The sequence below is a fragment of the Cervus elaphus genome, chromosome 26 (assembly GCF_910594005.1).
Source record: "Cervus elaphus chromosome 26, mCerEla1.1, whole genome shotgun sequence".
Classification (NCBI taxonomy): Eukaryota; Metazoa; Chordata; class Mammalia; order Artiodactyla; family Cervidae; genus Cervus; species Cervus elaphus.
Window position 1 is genome coordinate 42,898,247 of NC_057840.1, and position 14,706 is coordinate 42,912,952.

At 48.4% G+C, this 14,706-nt stretch overlaps 1 protein-coding gene across 6 annotated transcripts in view; it reads left to right on the top strand.

The window, feature by feature from the left end:
* Positions 1–14,706, top strand: part of MAP3K4 (mitogen-activated protein kinase kinase kinase 4) — a 139,296-nt gene that overhangs the window by 26,563 nt on the left and 98,027 nt on the right. The window contains exon 1 of one of the 6 annotated variants that reach the window (XM_043888467.1): positions 10,598–10,873. The exons of the other annotated variants lie outside the window; for them this stretch is intronic. Coding sequence (XP_043744402.1) covers positions 10,743–10,873 — 131 coding nt within the window. The 5' untranslated portion in view covers positions 10,598–10,742. Of the gene's footprint in view, positions 1–10,597; positions 10,874–14,706 lie in introns of those variants that run through there. 6 annotated transcript variants of the gene reach the window in all.

The window sequence follows — 14,706 nt, forward strand, 5'->3', positions numbered from 1 at the left end:
CCTCTCTCCTACAGCGCCCCCCCCGCCCCAGCTGTGACATCCCACTGGTCTCTCAAGTGAGAGTCGCTCAGGCGTCTCTGATTCTTTGCGACCCCACGGATCATACAGCCCATGGGATTCTCCAGGCCAGAATCCTGGATGGGTACCCTTTCCCTTCTCCAGGGGATCTTCCCAACCCAGGGATCAAACCCAGGTCCCTTGCATTGCAGGCAGATTCTTTACCAGCTGAGCCACCAGGGAAGCCCAAGAATACTGGAGTGGGTAGCCTATCCCTTCTCCAGGGGATCTTTCTGACCCAGGAATCGAACGGGGGTCTCCGGCATTGCCGGCGGATTCTTTACCAACTGAGCTATGAGGGTGTCTCAAGGCCCTGCTCAAATGCCACCTTCTGCCTGAAGTTGTCTCTCATCAGCCTCCTTCCAGAATGGGCCACATGTGTTGCTTTATGATAGTCATGTTTTGGACACTTTGACAATTCTAGCTCTGTGATCAGTTGGCCAATACAACGTTTTCAACTTCCTCTGCCGCACCAGGTGCAGAATTCGAGCAAAGATACAAAGAAAACCAAAGATCTAATGTGACAACTGGCTCTGGGTCTCACACCGATTTATATGAGTCCTAATAAAAATATTATATAATATTTACTTAATAGGTTTGAAAAGTGAAAGTGAAGTCGCTCAGTCATGTCCAACTCTTTGCGACCCCATGGACTGTAGCCCACCAGGCTCCTCCATCCGTGGGATTCTCCAGGCAAGAATACTGGAGTGGGTTGCCATTTCCTTCTCCAGGAGATCTTCCCAACCCAGGGATCGAAAACGGGTTTCCCGCATTGCGGGCAGACGCTTTACCATCTGAGCTACCAGGGAAGCTCCATATAATAGGTTTATATCACATTTATATGTAAATGTTAATTCTATGATGTATAATAGATATACAGTATATTTTATAATATTTATAATATATTTCTGGTACTTATATTTATTAACAAATATAACCCAGGAATTTGTCTGAAACATGCCTGAGTCCTAACCCAGGGGTTCTGATTCACTGATTCCTGGGTGGGGCCTAGCGATCTGCATTTCCATACAGAGCTTGCAACGCCTGTGGTCTAAGGATCCTGTTTGGAGAAATACAAACCTAGGAGGTGCTGAGCTACTGTGACCTCCCTCCTTCCTCCTGTTCCCCTCTTATTTAGCTCTCTCTCGGCGCTGGACACCCTGAGTGATGTTTAATTTTATGTGTTAACTTGGCTGGGCTGCAAATACGAGCGTTTTGTTTGCTGGTAAGTATATAGACACAGACAGCCCGAAGAGCCATTAAGATTCTCTACTGTCAGTATTAGAATCCAGGTTATTTTTCTAACACTTTTTGTCCCTTCTAGCCTCGCATGATGTGAGTTAACACTGCTTTTATGCCTCATGTGCGTGTGTGTGCTAGGTCACTTCAGTCGTATCTGACTCTCTGCAACCTTATGAACTGTAGCCCGCCGGGCTCCTCTGTCCATGGGATTCTCCAGGCAAGAATACTGGAGTGGGTTGCCATGCCCTCCTCCAGGGGATCTTCCCGACCGCGGGATTGAACCCATGTCTTCTGCAGCTCCTGCATTGCAGGCGGATTCTTTACCACTGAGCTACTAGGGAAGTCCTTATGCCTCATAGTGAACGTCTATTTTATATAGTTATTTTTTTTCCCTTACTTGTATCCACTTTGGTTGTCTCTCTTTAGAACATCTCCTAGAAAATCTGCCTTTTGATGTTTTTTAGGGTCTACTTATACCACAGTGATTATTACCTTATAGCTTCCCAAGTGGCTCAGTGGTGAAGAATCCTCCTGCTAATGCAGGAGGTGTGGTTTCAATCACTGATCCGAGAAAGATCCCCTGGAGGAGGAAATGGCAACCCACTCCAGTTTTCTTTGCCTGAGAAGTCCCTTGGACAGAGGAACCTGGCGGGCTACAGTCCATGGGTTGCAAAAGAGTCAGCTATGTCTTAGCAGCTAAACAACAACAATAAACAACTGTTACCTTAGGGTTATTTCCCCAGTTAGATCCATCCATTCATCCATAAGTTTATTTTTTCAAGACATTTTACTGAACATGTGTTATGTATAGGATCTTATACCAGGTGTTAAAGATAGTGATAGTAAAAAATATTGCCTGCTCTTGAGAAGGTCACAGGGTAAGAAATACGCCTGTCATCAACCAGATAAGAGATGTAAATAGTGCTAAACTAAGAGTTTGCTGAGTGTCAAAGAATTGATGCTTTTGAACTGTGGTGTTGGAGAAGACTCTTGAGAGTCCCTTGGACTGCAAGGAGATCCAACCAGTCCATCCTAAAGGAGATCAGTCCTGGGTGTTCATTGGAAGGACTGATGTTGAGGCTGAAACTCCAATACTTTGGCCACCTGATGCAAAGAGCTGACTCACTGGAAAAGACCCTAATACTGGGAAAGATTGAAGGCAGGAGGAGAAGGGGATGGCAGAGGATGAGATGGCTGGATGGCATCACTGACTCAATGGGCATGAGTTTGGGTGGACTCCGGGAGTTGGTGATGGACAGGGAGGCCTGGCATGCTGCAGTTCATGGGGTCGCAAAGAGTCGGACACGACTGAGTGACTGAACCTCACTGAACTGAAGAGTTTGCCTGAGATGTTATGGGGGCCTTAGGGGGAGCACCTCACTGTCAGGGTGGGGCAGGCATATGGGGCTCAGGGAAGTCTTCCCAGAGGAGGTGGGAGCCCCCCCGAACTACATGTGGAAGGAGGGGACACTGGCACGTAGGGAAAGGGGAGCAGAAGCCCCCGGCAGAGGGCGTGGGGGCCCGGCGTTGGTCCTCACTGGTTCTCCGTGCCTGGCTCCGGGCTGTGTGCAGTCTACGCTTATTGGTTTGAAGGGATCTGAAACTGATTTAGAAACTGCAGTTTCACAGTTCTCTAAAAGTCCCACCTGGATGTCTGAAAGAGAAGCGAAAGGATGAGGATCAGGCAAGTTCTATGGCCCTTTTGGTGGGGAAATGACTGAAATTTTTGGACAACAAGAAGAAGCAAGCTGTCTCAGAGATTTCATTTTTCAGTCACCCCCCCGCCACGCCCCCCATTCCTCGCATTGACAGGATCCCGTAGAAGGGGGTGAAGAAGTCAGAGAGGGGGCGTGGGCTCCTCTGACATTCACTGCTTGTGTTTCCAGAGGAGGCTCTTCACTTCGGGTGTCCACTAACACATCTCCCACCCTCCAGAGTCCAGCTCGTTCTAGGCTGACGCCCTCTTCCTTTTCCTTTATTAGTTTCACTCGTAACAATCCAACCATTGAAAAGAAGAGCAAGAGTAATTGTTTGCCCTTTGTTTAATGATTCAGAGCCTGGGGTGGAGTGGGGGGTGGGGGGACTCTCTTTACATCTGTTGTTTGCGCAAAGAAGAATCTCTGAAATAAGGGATGATTTGGATCCTGGTGGAGAAATAAGAAAAACAGTCAAATTACCTCTCAGGAAAAAAAAAAAAAAAACCAAGGGAGATTTTACCTAACTTGCCAATATTCAAAAGAGAAAGACGAAAGGTAAACGTTCCAAGGACTGCTTAAAAGATGTGGCAACTAATTATGTTTCGTACGCGTTCAATTTTTGTGTGCTTTACCGTTGCTGTCAGTTGTTTTGTCCGACTCTTTGCGACCCCATGGACTGCAGCACGCCAGGCCTCCCTGTCCATCACCAACTCCCGGAGTTTTCTCAGACTCATGCCCATCAAGTCGGTGATGCCATCCAACCATCTCATCCTCTGTCGTCCCCTTCTCCTCCTTCCCTCAACCTTTCCCAGCATCAGGGTCTTTTGCAATGAGTCAGCTCTTCGCATCAGGCGGCCAAAGTACTGGAGCTTCAGCTTCAGCATTTACTTGTGCTTTACTAGTCGGTAGAAACACAGGTCAGAGTATCTTTTGGGGGAAAAAAAATCCACGTATGAAAGGCCTGGTTTAGTTTTTCCTTGCTAGGCGTGAGGTCCTCATCACCCTGTCACTGAGGCAGCCTTTCTCCCTGTGTGCTGGAGTGAACAGGAATCTACTCCTCTGGTCATGAGAAGATCAGGAGGCTTGTACTCTTGTCTTCTTGCCTTTGCAGAGCTACCAACGAGGCACTGGAGAGGTGAGGGCCGGGGTGGTGAAGAATTCAGGCGGAAAGCTCACGAAAACCATAGCGACAGGAGAAGCTTACTCCAAGTAAAACGTGGTCCCATGCTCATAATAATTAAAAAACAATAGTCTTAGAGGTTTTGTGGTTGTTGTTTTTAAAAGAAAGATGTAACCCTATTTATAGCATTTGTTGTTGTTGTTCAGTCACTCAGTTGTGCCTGGTTCTTTGCGACCCCATGGACTGTAGCACGCCAGGCCTCCCTGTCCTTCACTATCTCCCAGAGTTTGCTCAAACTCATGTCCATTGAGTCGGTGATGCCATCCAACCATCTCATCCTCTGTCCTCCCCTTCTCCTCCTGCCTTCCATCTTTCCCAGCATCAGGATCTTTTTCAATGAGTCAGTTCTTTGCATCAGGTGGTCAGACTATTGGAGCTTCAGCTTTAGCATCAGTCTTTCCAATGAATATTCAGGGCTGATTTCCTTTAGGATTGACTGGTTTGATTTCCTTGCAGTCCAAGGGACTCTTGAGTCTTCTCCAGCACCATAGTTCAAAAGCAACTGTTCTTCGGCGCTCAGCCTTCTTTATGGTCTAACTTTCACATCTGTACATTTACAATATAGCTTGGCACAAACATTCTTTTTTTTATTATCTTGCCACAAAACCATAAAATTTACTTTCTGCTAACACATTAGCCTTGATAAGATGCTAAGGCATTATAATGATACCCTTAACACTGATACATACATATAGATACACAGACAGATACATATAGATACACAGACCTATCCCTATGTTGGTGGGGACAACAGGATGAGATGGTTGGATGGTATCACTGACTTGATGGACATGAGTTTGGGCAAGCTCTGGGAGTTGGTGATGGACAGGGAAGCCTGGTGTGCTACAGTCCATGGGGTCGCAGAGAGTCAGACACGACTGAGCGACTGAACTGAACTGATGGTTCAGACTTCATCATAGTGGTAGCATGTGTCAGAGTGGGGCCTGAAACTAGTGGTGAGTGAAGTTCACAGTGTTCTGTCGCTTAACCTAAACTGGTCCTTTGGTTAGAGCTTTAATCTGGGCCTTTGGAACTCACTTTAAAGTAAAGAAACTTAATAAGGGTTCTGTGAATGTAGTCTTGAGGACAGAGTGAGACACAATTCTCTGAAGATTTTACTGTCATTGTTTTTAAGAACATGATTAAAGGCAATGTGGTCAGCTATGTGCTAAACAGTGATAAATGTAGAAACAAAAACCTGACGATGATCACAGTTCATTAATGTTAAAGAAACCCCACTTCCTGAAGGCAACAATATTTCCTGAGTTTCTCCAGTGTTTGTGGCACCGAACAAAGCCTCGGTACCCTCCCTCCAGGACTGTTCCAGGGCTGGTCAGGGGTCAGTGGTGGATGACAGAAGGGGTCTGTCCTGAAGGAGTGGACACCCCAGCAGGAAAGGAGGGCTGAGGGCTGTGAGGGTCTGGGTATGGACAGAAAATCATGCACTTTAATTGAACATGTAGTACAAATTAAGTAGGGCTCATACAAGTGAAGCCTTAACCTAATCAGCTGAATGTAAATTTGTTTGGTTCCTGCTGAAATAGTACCCTCAGGCTCCAGTGGCCAAGAAAACATCAATAGAGAAAAGGAGAGGGTCTGTTTGACTGTATTAATATGTAAAACCCCTACTATATCTTCCAAGAAAGATTCTGGCTTGGAAGATTGTAAAGGAAGATTAGGAAAACTAGAATTACAGAAAGCTGGGCAATACTTTTCTGAGCTTCCTTCTACACACTGGCCTTGAATTAGTGTGAAAATAATAGCTTTTATGAAGATAAAGTCAGTTTGCCCCCTTGGAACAAATATTTTTAAATCACCATTTGGACGGATGCTGATTCTCAGCCTGTAGGAAGGCCCTCGTCTCATCCCTGCCCTAGGGAGAGCACGTCACCAGGGGAGAGGTGGCCTCCTAAGAAGACAGGCTGGAAGGGGACGAGAGGGAAGGGCGGGCCAGGTGAAAGGGTGGCGGAATGGGACCTCCGTCTGCACAATCTGAGTAGCAGGACCACATCTCGAGCGTTTGAAGAACTCAAAAGGGTCTGGCAAGGACTTTATTGTGACAGCAACGAGATGGCAATAAAATGAATCTGATAAGAGTGATAGGGCTCCCCCGGTGGCTCAGATGGCAAAAACCTTGCCTGCAAATGCAGGAGCCTCGAGTTCCATCCCTGGTCAGGAAGATCCCCTGGAGAAGGAAATGGCAACCCGCCCCTGTGTCCTTGCCTAGGAAATCCCATGGACACCGGGGCCTGGCAGGCCACAGTTCATGCGGTTGCAAAGAGTCAGATGCGACTTAGTGATTAAACAACAACAAAGAGTGATGTGCTTAGATCGAGATTCAGAAAGGTTTTGGTGGCTGCAGAGTGAGAACACAGGGGTTGGGGAGTGAGCACGCTAACACCGGGAGGGCTCTCATGGTTATCTAGGGGGGATGCCACCGTGGTCTGAGCTAGTGAGGCTGGAGAGAAGCGAATGGATTCCAGAGGGGCGGGGGGGGGGGGTGGGGAGTGTGATGGGACCGGGCCCATGAGTCAGGGGCTGCGTGGGTGGTGGTTCAGATACTGACCGGGAGAAGGGTGCTGCAGATCGTCAAGTTAGAGAGCCCAGGCAAGGAGTGGGAGTGAGGCTGGGGTGGGGAAGAAGGAGATGAACTCAGATCCTGAAACCTGGAACACTGAACTGCAGAAATGAAGTGACCTAGGATGGGAGGAGAACACGAGTATCACCAAGGGCTGATCAGTTCAGTTCAGTTGTTTAGTCGAGTCCGACTCTTTGCGACCCCATGGACTGCAGCACGCCAGGCCTCCCTGTCCGTCACCAACTCATGGAGTTTACTCAAACTCACGTCCATGGAGTTGGTGATGCTATCCAACCATCTCAAGGGCTGATAGAGGATACAAAATGAACTTGAAGGAAGGAAAAATACCCAGCACTTAAATTGAACACGTAGTATATTAGTTCACTTAGGTTTCTACATGCCTTCCATGAGAAGTGTAAATTTGTTTGATGTCTGCTAAAAGAGTACCCTCAAGTGGAAATTAATGCACACATCTGTCAAGTGCTGGGCTGTATATTGAATGTTATAGATTTACAAGCCGGGAGACCTGAGGACAGGCCCCAGGCTGTCTTCAGGAATTATTTGTGAACCATGACTGATGCAAAATATTAAAATACCTTTTATTTTTTTTTTTAATTTTTTATTAGTTGGAGGCTAATTACTTCACAACATTTCAGTGGGTTTTGTCATACATTGATATGAATCAGCCATAGATTTACACGTATTCCCCATCCCGATCCCCCCTCCCACCTCCCTCTCCACCCGATTCCTCTGGGTCTTCCCAGTGCACCAGGCCCGAGCACTTGTCTCATGCATCCCACCTGGGCTGGGGATCTGTTTCACCATAGATAGTATACATGCTGTTCTTTTGAAATATCCCACCCTCACATTCTCCCACATAGTTCAATAGTCTGTTCTGTATTTCTGTGTCTCTTTTTCTGTTTTGCATATAGGGTTATCGTTACCATCTTTCTAAATTCCATATATATGCGTTAGTATGCTGTAATGTTCTTTATCTTTCTGGCTTACTTCACTCTGTATAAGGGGCTCCAGTTTCATCCATCTCATTAGGACTGGTTCAAATGAATTCTTTTTAACGGCTGAGTAATATTCCATGGTGTATATGTACCACAGCTTCCTTATCCATTCATCTGCTGATGGGCATCTAGGTTGCTTCCATGTCCTGGCTATTATAAACAGTGCTGCAATGAACATTGGGGTGCATGTGTCTCTTTCAGATCTGGTTTCCTCAGTGTGTATGCCCAGAAGTGGGATTGCTGGGTCATATGGCAGACATTTCTCCAAAGAAGACATACAGATGGCTAACAAACACATGAAAAGATGCTCAACATCACTCATTATTAGAGAAATGCAAATCAAAACCACAATGAGGTACCATTACACGCCAGTCAGGATGGCTGCTATCCAAAAGTCTACAAGCAATAAATGCTGGAGAGGGTGTGGAGAAAAGGGAACCCTCTTACACTGTTGGTGGGAATGCAAGCTAGTACAGCCGCTATGGAAAACAGTGTGGAGATTTCTTAAAAAACTGGAAATAAAATACCTTTTAAAAAATATTATTTGGCTGCACAAAATAAACAGGTGTAGCATGTAGCACACAGGATCTTTAGTTGCAGCACGTAGGCTCTATTGCCCTGACCAGGGATGGAACCTGAATCCCCTGCATTGGGAGCACAGAGTCTTAACCGCTGGACCAACAGGGAAGTCCCTCAAAATATTAAAATACTTAAAAGTTTATTAGTGAGGATAAAATTCAGTGATTTGGTCATATCACTATTTCAAAAGAAAATCTGAAATTCAATAAATAACAATGTATCAGTTTTCTTTTGAAATAGTGGTATTTTTACCAAGTCATTTTATTCAGACCCATCTGTGTAAAACAGCATCGTCCCCTTCAAGCTCCTCCCAGTTCACTTTTCTCCATGCCAGTTATCACTGATATGTTAAGTATTTACTTGTTAATTTGTTTTTATTCTGTCTCTTGTTCCCATCCCCTTACTGAACTAGGAAGTGAACTATACAGGAAAAGACTTTGTTTTGCTTACCACTATATCCCCAGCATCTAGCTTAGTTCCTGGCACACATGCATTTAATAAGTACTTGTTGAATGGTGTTGAATACAATGAATTTCAATTTGGAAATTCAGCACTATCAGGTCATATAATAATAGACTATCTTAATAGAGCACATTAATAATTCTAAAATTACAATTAATAAAAAGCAGAGACATCCCTTTGCCCACAAAAGTCCATATAGTCAAAGCTATGGTTTTTCCAAAGTTATGGTCCAACTCTCATGAATGTGAGAGTTGGACCATAAAGAAGGCTGAGTGCTGAAGAACTGATGCTTTTAAACTGTGGTTTGGAGAAGACTCTTGAGAATCCCTTGGACTGCAAGATCAAACCAGTCAGTCCTAAAGGAAATCAACCCTGAATATACATTGGAAGGCCTGAGACTGAAGCTGAAGCTCCAATACTTTGGCCACCCCATGCAAAGAGCCAGCTCACTGGAAAAGACCCTGATTCTGGGAAAGACTGAGAGCAGGAGGAGAAAGAGAGGACAGAGGGTGAAATGGTTGGATGGCATCACCGACTCAATGGACATGAGTCTGAGCAAACTCTGGGAGACGGTGAAGGACAGAGGAGCCTGGCGTGCTGCAGTACATGGGTTCACAGAGTCAGACACAACTGAGTGAGTGAACAACGACAAAACAGAGGATATAGACTGAAAAAGTTCTTAAACTACAGAGAAATTTCTGTAAAGTACTGCGTGCACAATAGCTAATTTCACATATGCATGTGAAATGCACGAATATGTATATACAATATAACGAACTTTTGAATGTGATACAGCTATCTGGCCTTTAATTATATCTAAAATTTTTCATCTTGGCCACTCTTCTTATCAACATTTAATCAATAAGTGTATCTTACATAGTCAAGCTCCACCGAACGAGCTTCTGAACACCAACGCATTTGAATGAATAGACACTGTACTTAATTTTCAATGATGCTCTTTTTGAGTTAAGTCTGAACTTCACCTTTAGGGACATTTATTTTGTCAAGCCTTGCAACTTAAAACGGTGAACCCTGCATGCTCTGTGAGTAAAAGATGCGGTGGAATTTCAGCAGTTGTTTCTTTGACTCTGAAATAATCTTTGGAACATCTCTTTCTCCCTCGGTGTAGGAGCACTGCAACCCGAGTGTCTGCAAGATCCATACTCTCTTCCTGTGATCCTGCGGTCAGGAGGTTAGATAAGCATTCTTTCCCGCCCTGTAGAGAGCGGGGCGACTTGAATGTTCTGCGTTTCCAGAGTCTTGTCTGTGCTCACGGCGCTTTCAAAAGCGTAGCGCTCCCCCAGACCCCTCCCAAGACCCCCAAAGCGCCCGCGCCCGCGCCCGCGCGTGAACGACCAGCGTTGCATCCATCCATCCTTGTCTCTGGACGACGGCCTGTCCGTTTGGCTACGATCCCCTTGCTGAAGTTTACAAAGCACGGGAACGTCGGGAACCGCCGCCTCGCCGAGGCCGCGCCTCTCTGCGCGGGGTGCACGCCCAGCGCTGACCGACCACCTGGGCGCACCGGCGCGCACCGCCCGCCGTACACAGCCCAGCTGCGCGAAGCCAGACGGCGGCGCCGCGCCCCCGGCCGACCCGCCCGCGCCCGCAGCCCTGCCCCGGGCTCCCGCCTTCCCGCCCTTCCGCGCCGGGCCGCTCCAGCCGCCGCCGCCGCCCCCGCGGCGCCCGCCGCCCGGGGAAGCGCGTCCCTCGCTGCCCGCCGCCCGCGGAAGCGTGTCCCTCGCCGCCCGCCGTAGCCCGGCGCTGGCCGGCCGCCGTCTCCAAGATGGCCGCTGCGCGAGCGGCTCCCGCGGCGGGCTAGCGCGGCGGGGGCGGAGCCGAGCCCCTCCCGCACCCCCGGGGCGCCCCGGGCCCCCCGCGCCTGCCTGCCGCTCGCTGCCCGCCGCGGCCATGCGGGGCCCCGCGCACGGATGAGAGAAGCCGCCGCCGCCGCCGCGCCGGTGCCGCCGCCCGCCTGCGCCGTCACCTCAGCCGCCATGGAGGAGCCGCCGCCGCCGCCTCCGCCGCCAGAGCCCGAGCCCGAGCGCTGCCGGGCGGCGAGGTGAGCGCGGCGGGCCCGGCGCCCAGAGCGGGGCGCGCCCCGGCCTGAGGGGGGCGTGGGGTATCGGGGTGAGGGTGGGGGGTCCTCCGCTTCCCGCCAGGTGCTGCGGGAGCATCCAGGCGGCCGCCGGGGCGCAGCCCGGGGCGGTACCCGGTGCGGGCGGGCAGGGCGGCCGAGTCGCGCGGCTGGGGCGCCGCGGGGTCCGCGCCAGCGCCCAGCCCGCCGGCCTCGCTGCGGCTTCCCCTGCTCGCGGGGGGCGCGCTGGGAGACTCCCCCACCTCCTGTCCCACGCTGCAGCCGCGACCCTCGTCGCCAGCGAAAACGCTGCCTCCCCTGCGCCCCTCTGCGAGGCAAGGTGGACGCTCGCGAAGCAGATACACGCTGGTCGTGTCCGTTCTCCTCCTGCCGTCCGTTTTTGTCCACCACCCCCCCCCCCCACACCCCCCATCCCCGAGGGTGCCTGCTGAGAAACTGCATTGAGGTTCTGCAAACAGGTTGCTTTCTCTTTTCGAGGGCTCTCCCCACCCCTCCTTCCCGGCCGTCGGTAGGAGCCCGGTGCAGACGGTTGCTCGCACGTGCATATCAAGTAAAGGACCGATTTGTGCACAACTTGGCTCCCCCACCACCACCCCCGCGGGAAAGCTCTAAGATGGAACTTTGGTACCCAAAGCGTGCCTGTGCCGTTCGGTCCCCCTAGGGACTCCGTTCCGCAGTGTTTATGCCGTTTTAGTGACTGGGAGACGGAAACGCACCATAAACGAGGAGCTCTGCGCTCCTCTTGCGTGCCTCTGTTTGTCTGTTCAAATGCCCTCTTACCCCCCTGTCCTCTGCATCGCCCCGTATAAACTTGCAGACTGCTGCCCCCTGTCCCCGTAAGGAGAATAACTTCCACATCTGCTCCTGCATCTAACTGTCTTGCTGTGTAGTTGCAGGAATAAGGGAGTTAAGTGTCCTTTTTCCTCCTTAAAGAAGTTTTAAAAGCCCGTAGCTGTAGTTTGAACCGAATACAGGAACCACATTCGTGCCTGTTATGACCCAGTCGGCCCAAACAGATCTGCTTTTTTATAAGCTGTGAAGAAAGTCGTTCTTCATTTTCCTTCATTCCAAACTCCTGAGATACTCTGGTGAACTTTTAGGGGAACAGCTTCTCTAAGTCGTGGTATGTGGTGCAGTGAGAATTCGTTTTGGACTATATCTAACATTTTTAGAGCTTTTGTCAGAAAGTTTGTGCATTTGTTAGTAGAGTCATTCTTGAGTGTTTTGACCCCTGTAAGTTTCTCTTTAAAAATAATAGCGAGCACTTATCACTTTAAACGTGCCCTTTCTTTTGCTTATGTTAACCCTTTAATCTTGACCAACAGCCTTACAAGGTATGTCCTATTACTGTCTTTTTTCAAGATGAGGAAACTGAGGCACAGCGTTAATTGTTTTGTCCAGCTCGTGCCTGGCTAGTGCCCAGCTCGGGTCTGGCTGTATGCTCTGATCCCCATAAAAAGGAGATGTGATTTCATGATACAAATGAGCAGATCAGAAGTTGTAAGTCTATGCAGCTGTACTCTGGGAAAAAAATGGATGTGAGCATTCTTAGGTAAAAGTAAAAGGAGCAGAGAGAGTTGAAAATGTGCTGTTCAAAATGACTTTCTCTAATGATGAAAAGAAACCTTGAGTTTTCGGCCAGGTTTCTGTCTTTGTTATAGTAGAAATAGGTCAGGATGATGGGCTTCATCCAACTTTAAGTGAACAGCAGTGCACGGAACAAGCAGATCTTAGAAATATTTTTCTTAGCAACATCGCAGTTAATTTTGCAATAGCAAATCTGTAAAACATTACTTGACAGAGCTGTTTATTTTCTCTTCTGTACATCCTCATTGTCACCACCACCTCTTCAATGTGCTGAGCGGACCTCTGACCAGCTTACTGTAGATCATTAGTAGGAGATGCTTCAGGGCTTCTGCAGTTGTTTATTTGAATTTCTTCTGTTTGTGTGTTTAACCATTTCAGAGAAGCTTGGTGTGCATTATTTTCAAATAACGCTGGATGCCACACTTGGCCACACTGGGGACCAGTAATGTGCCTTGTGCTTCTAGGTTAACTGGTCTGGGGACGGACCAGAGTAGAGCTCCCCGCCTCCCCACCGCCGTCTGCCGTCCTTGTTCACGTCGTTCATGGCGGTGTGTCCTTGATCAGGAAGGCTGGTCTAACGCACAGGTCTCTGGTGGAAAGCAGGCCCGCACACGTTGGCCAGGCCTGCAGCGTGGCAGGTGCCAGCGAGGCACATCTGCTCCGCGCCTGCTGACGCCAGGGTTATGCAATGACCGGGGAGCACAAGACAGGCTGAGAGGTGATCGTGCGCTTACAGTTTTACTGCCTGTTGTCTCTCGGGGATACCTCTTGTCCTTGTTTTTGATAAATAATTCATGATAAGGATAGAGCAGTCGTTATTGTTAGTGATTAAACTTAGGAATACATAAGCATTTCTTAGCAATTTCTTTTTTAAGCTTCTGGGTCAGTTGTAGGAGGATCCCGAAATTATCAGGAGAGCTATTAAAACCGATCTGGAACAGTTTACTTTTGTGATTTCTTGAATCGGCACTTTAAAAAGCCCTAAAAGCTGATTGGGGACTACTCCTATCTCCTGTAAGCTTTCATGAAAATATTTATGTTAAAAATAGCCCCATTGTTCTTGTTTATTGACTGTGTAAAGTACAGGTTACTTGAAATAACTTTTTGAAACCAGTGACTTTATTATTTACTGTAATATAGTTTTTTTAAGTTTATTTGGAAAAAACAGGTTTCGTTGTTAAAAAAAAAAGTCCTTGACTATCCTGTGACTCCTAGGTGATTTGATCCCTGTCTCTCTACCTCACTGTGCCCTTGGAGCATGCTTGTTTCCGTCCTGACACGGGATGTCCCTCACCTATGTGTTTTCCCTGGTGGAATCCACCTCTGCAGGCTCTCCCGGCTCCATCAGTGATGGGCGTGGTGTGAGACCCTTACAGGGGGCGCTAACCACTGACCGGGTGGCTTTGGGCAGAGAAGCAGCAACTGCAGGCAGTAACAAAGGGCTCCAGCGAGGCAGAAGCTCCCCCTGCATGTTCTAAAATGGGGACGGCTGTCTCTCAGGAAGGATTTTGTGGTTCCCTTTAATTGTCATGTTGTCAGAAGTGGCTTCTGCTGCCTTCATCTGTGTTCTCTGGGTGTCTTGTAAATCTTGTTCTGAGCCCTGCTGAAATAGGGGGATATAAAGTCTTGATTGCTTACTGGATACATTTGCCGTAATAACTTCCTGTTACTTCATAATTCCTCATTCCTCATAGCAGTCTGTTGTTTCAGCCTTCTCGTTTGACCAGGTGGTTTGTATTCTTTTTAAAGACACTTTGATGCCACCAGTGGGCAGGCCATTGGGAATGATTTCTTAGAGGAGGCATGGAGGAGATGTTAGAAAGGGAGTTTGGCCAGGGACTGCCATGGGTCTTTAAAAGCTGGCCTTCCTTGGGCAGGATAAGGTAAGCAAGGTCGAGGCACGGAGCTTCAGCTCCCGCCTGGCTTCATCTGTGCCCGGCGGGTCAGTGTACCCTCTTACCAAAGTATAATTAAGAGATTGACTGGTCAGCATGATGTCAGCAAGGGAAATTAGTGGAATGATCTTCGCAACTGATGTTACCACACCAAGCTGGCTTGCACCCCTGCCAGGCATAGACCCTGCTCCCAGGATGAGAGGCGTGTGAGAGTCTCACGCTTAGGCTTTCATTTCCCTAGACTTCGCACACGCTGCTCTTTTCCCCCCATTAGTTATTCAGTCACTTAGTTGTGTCTGGCTCTTTGGAACCCCA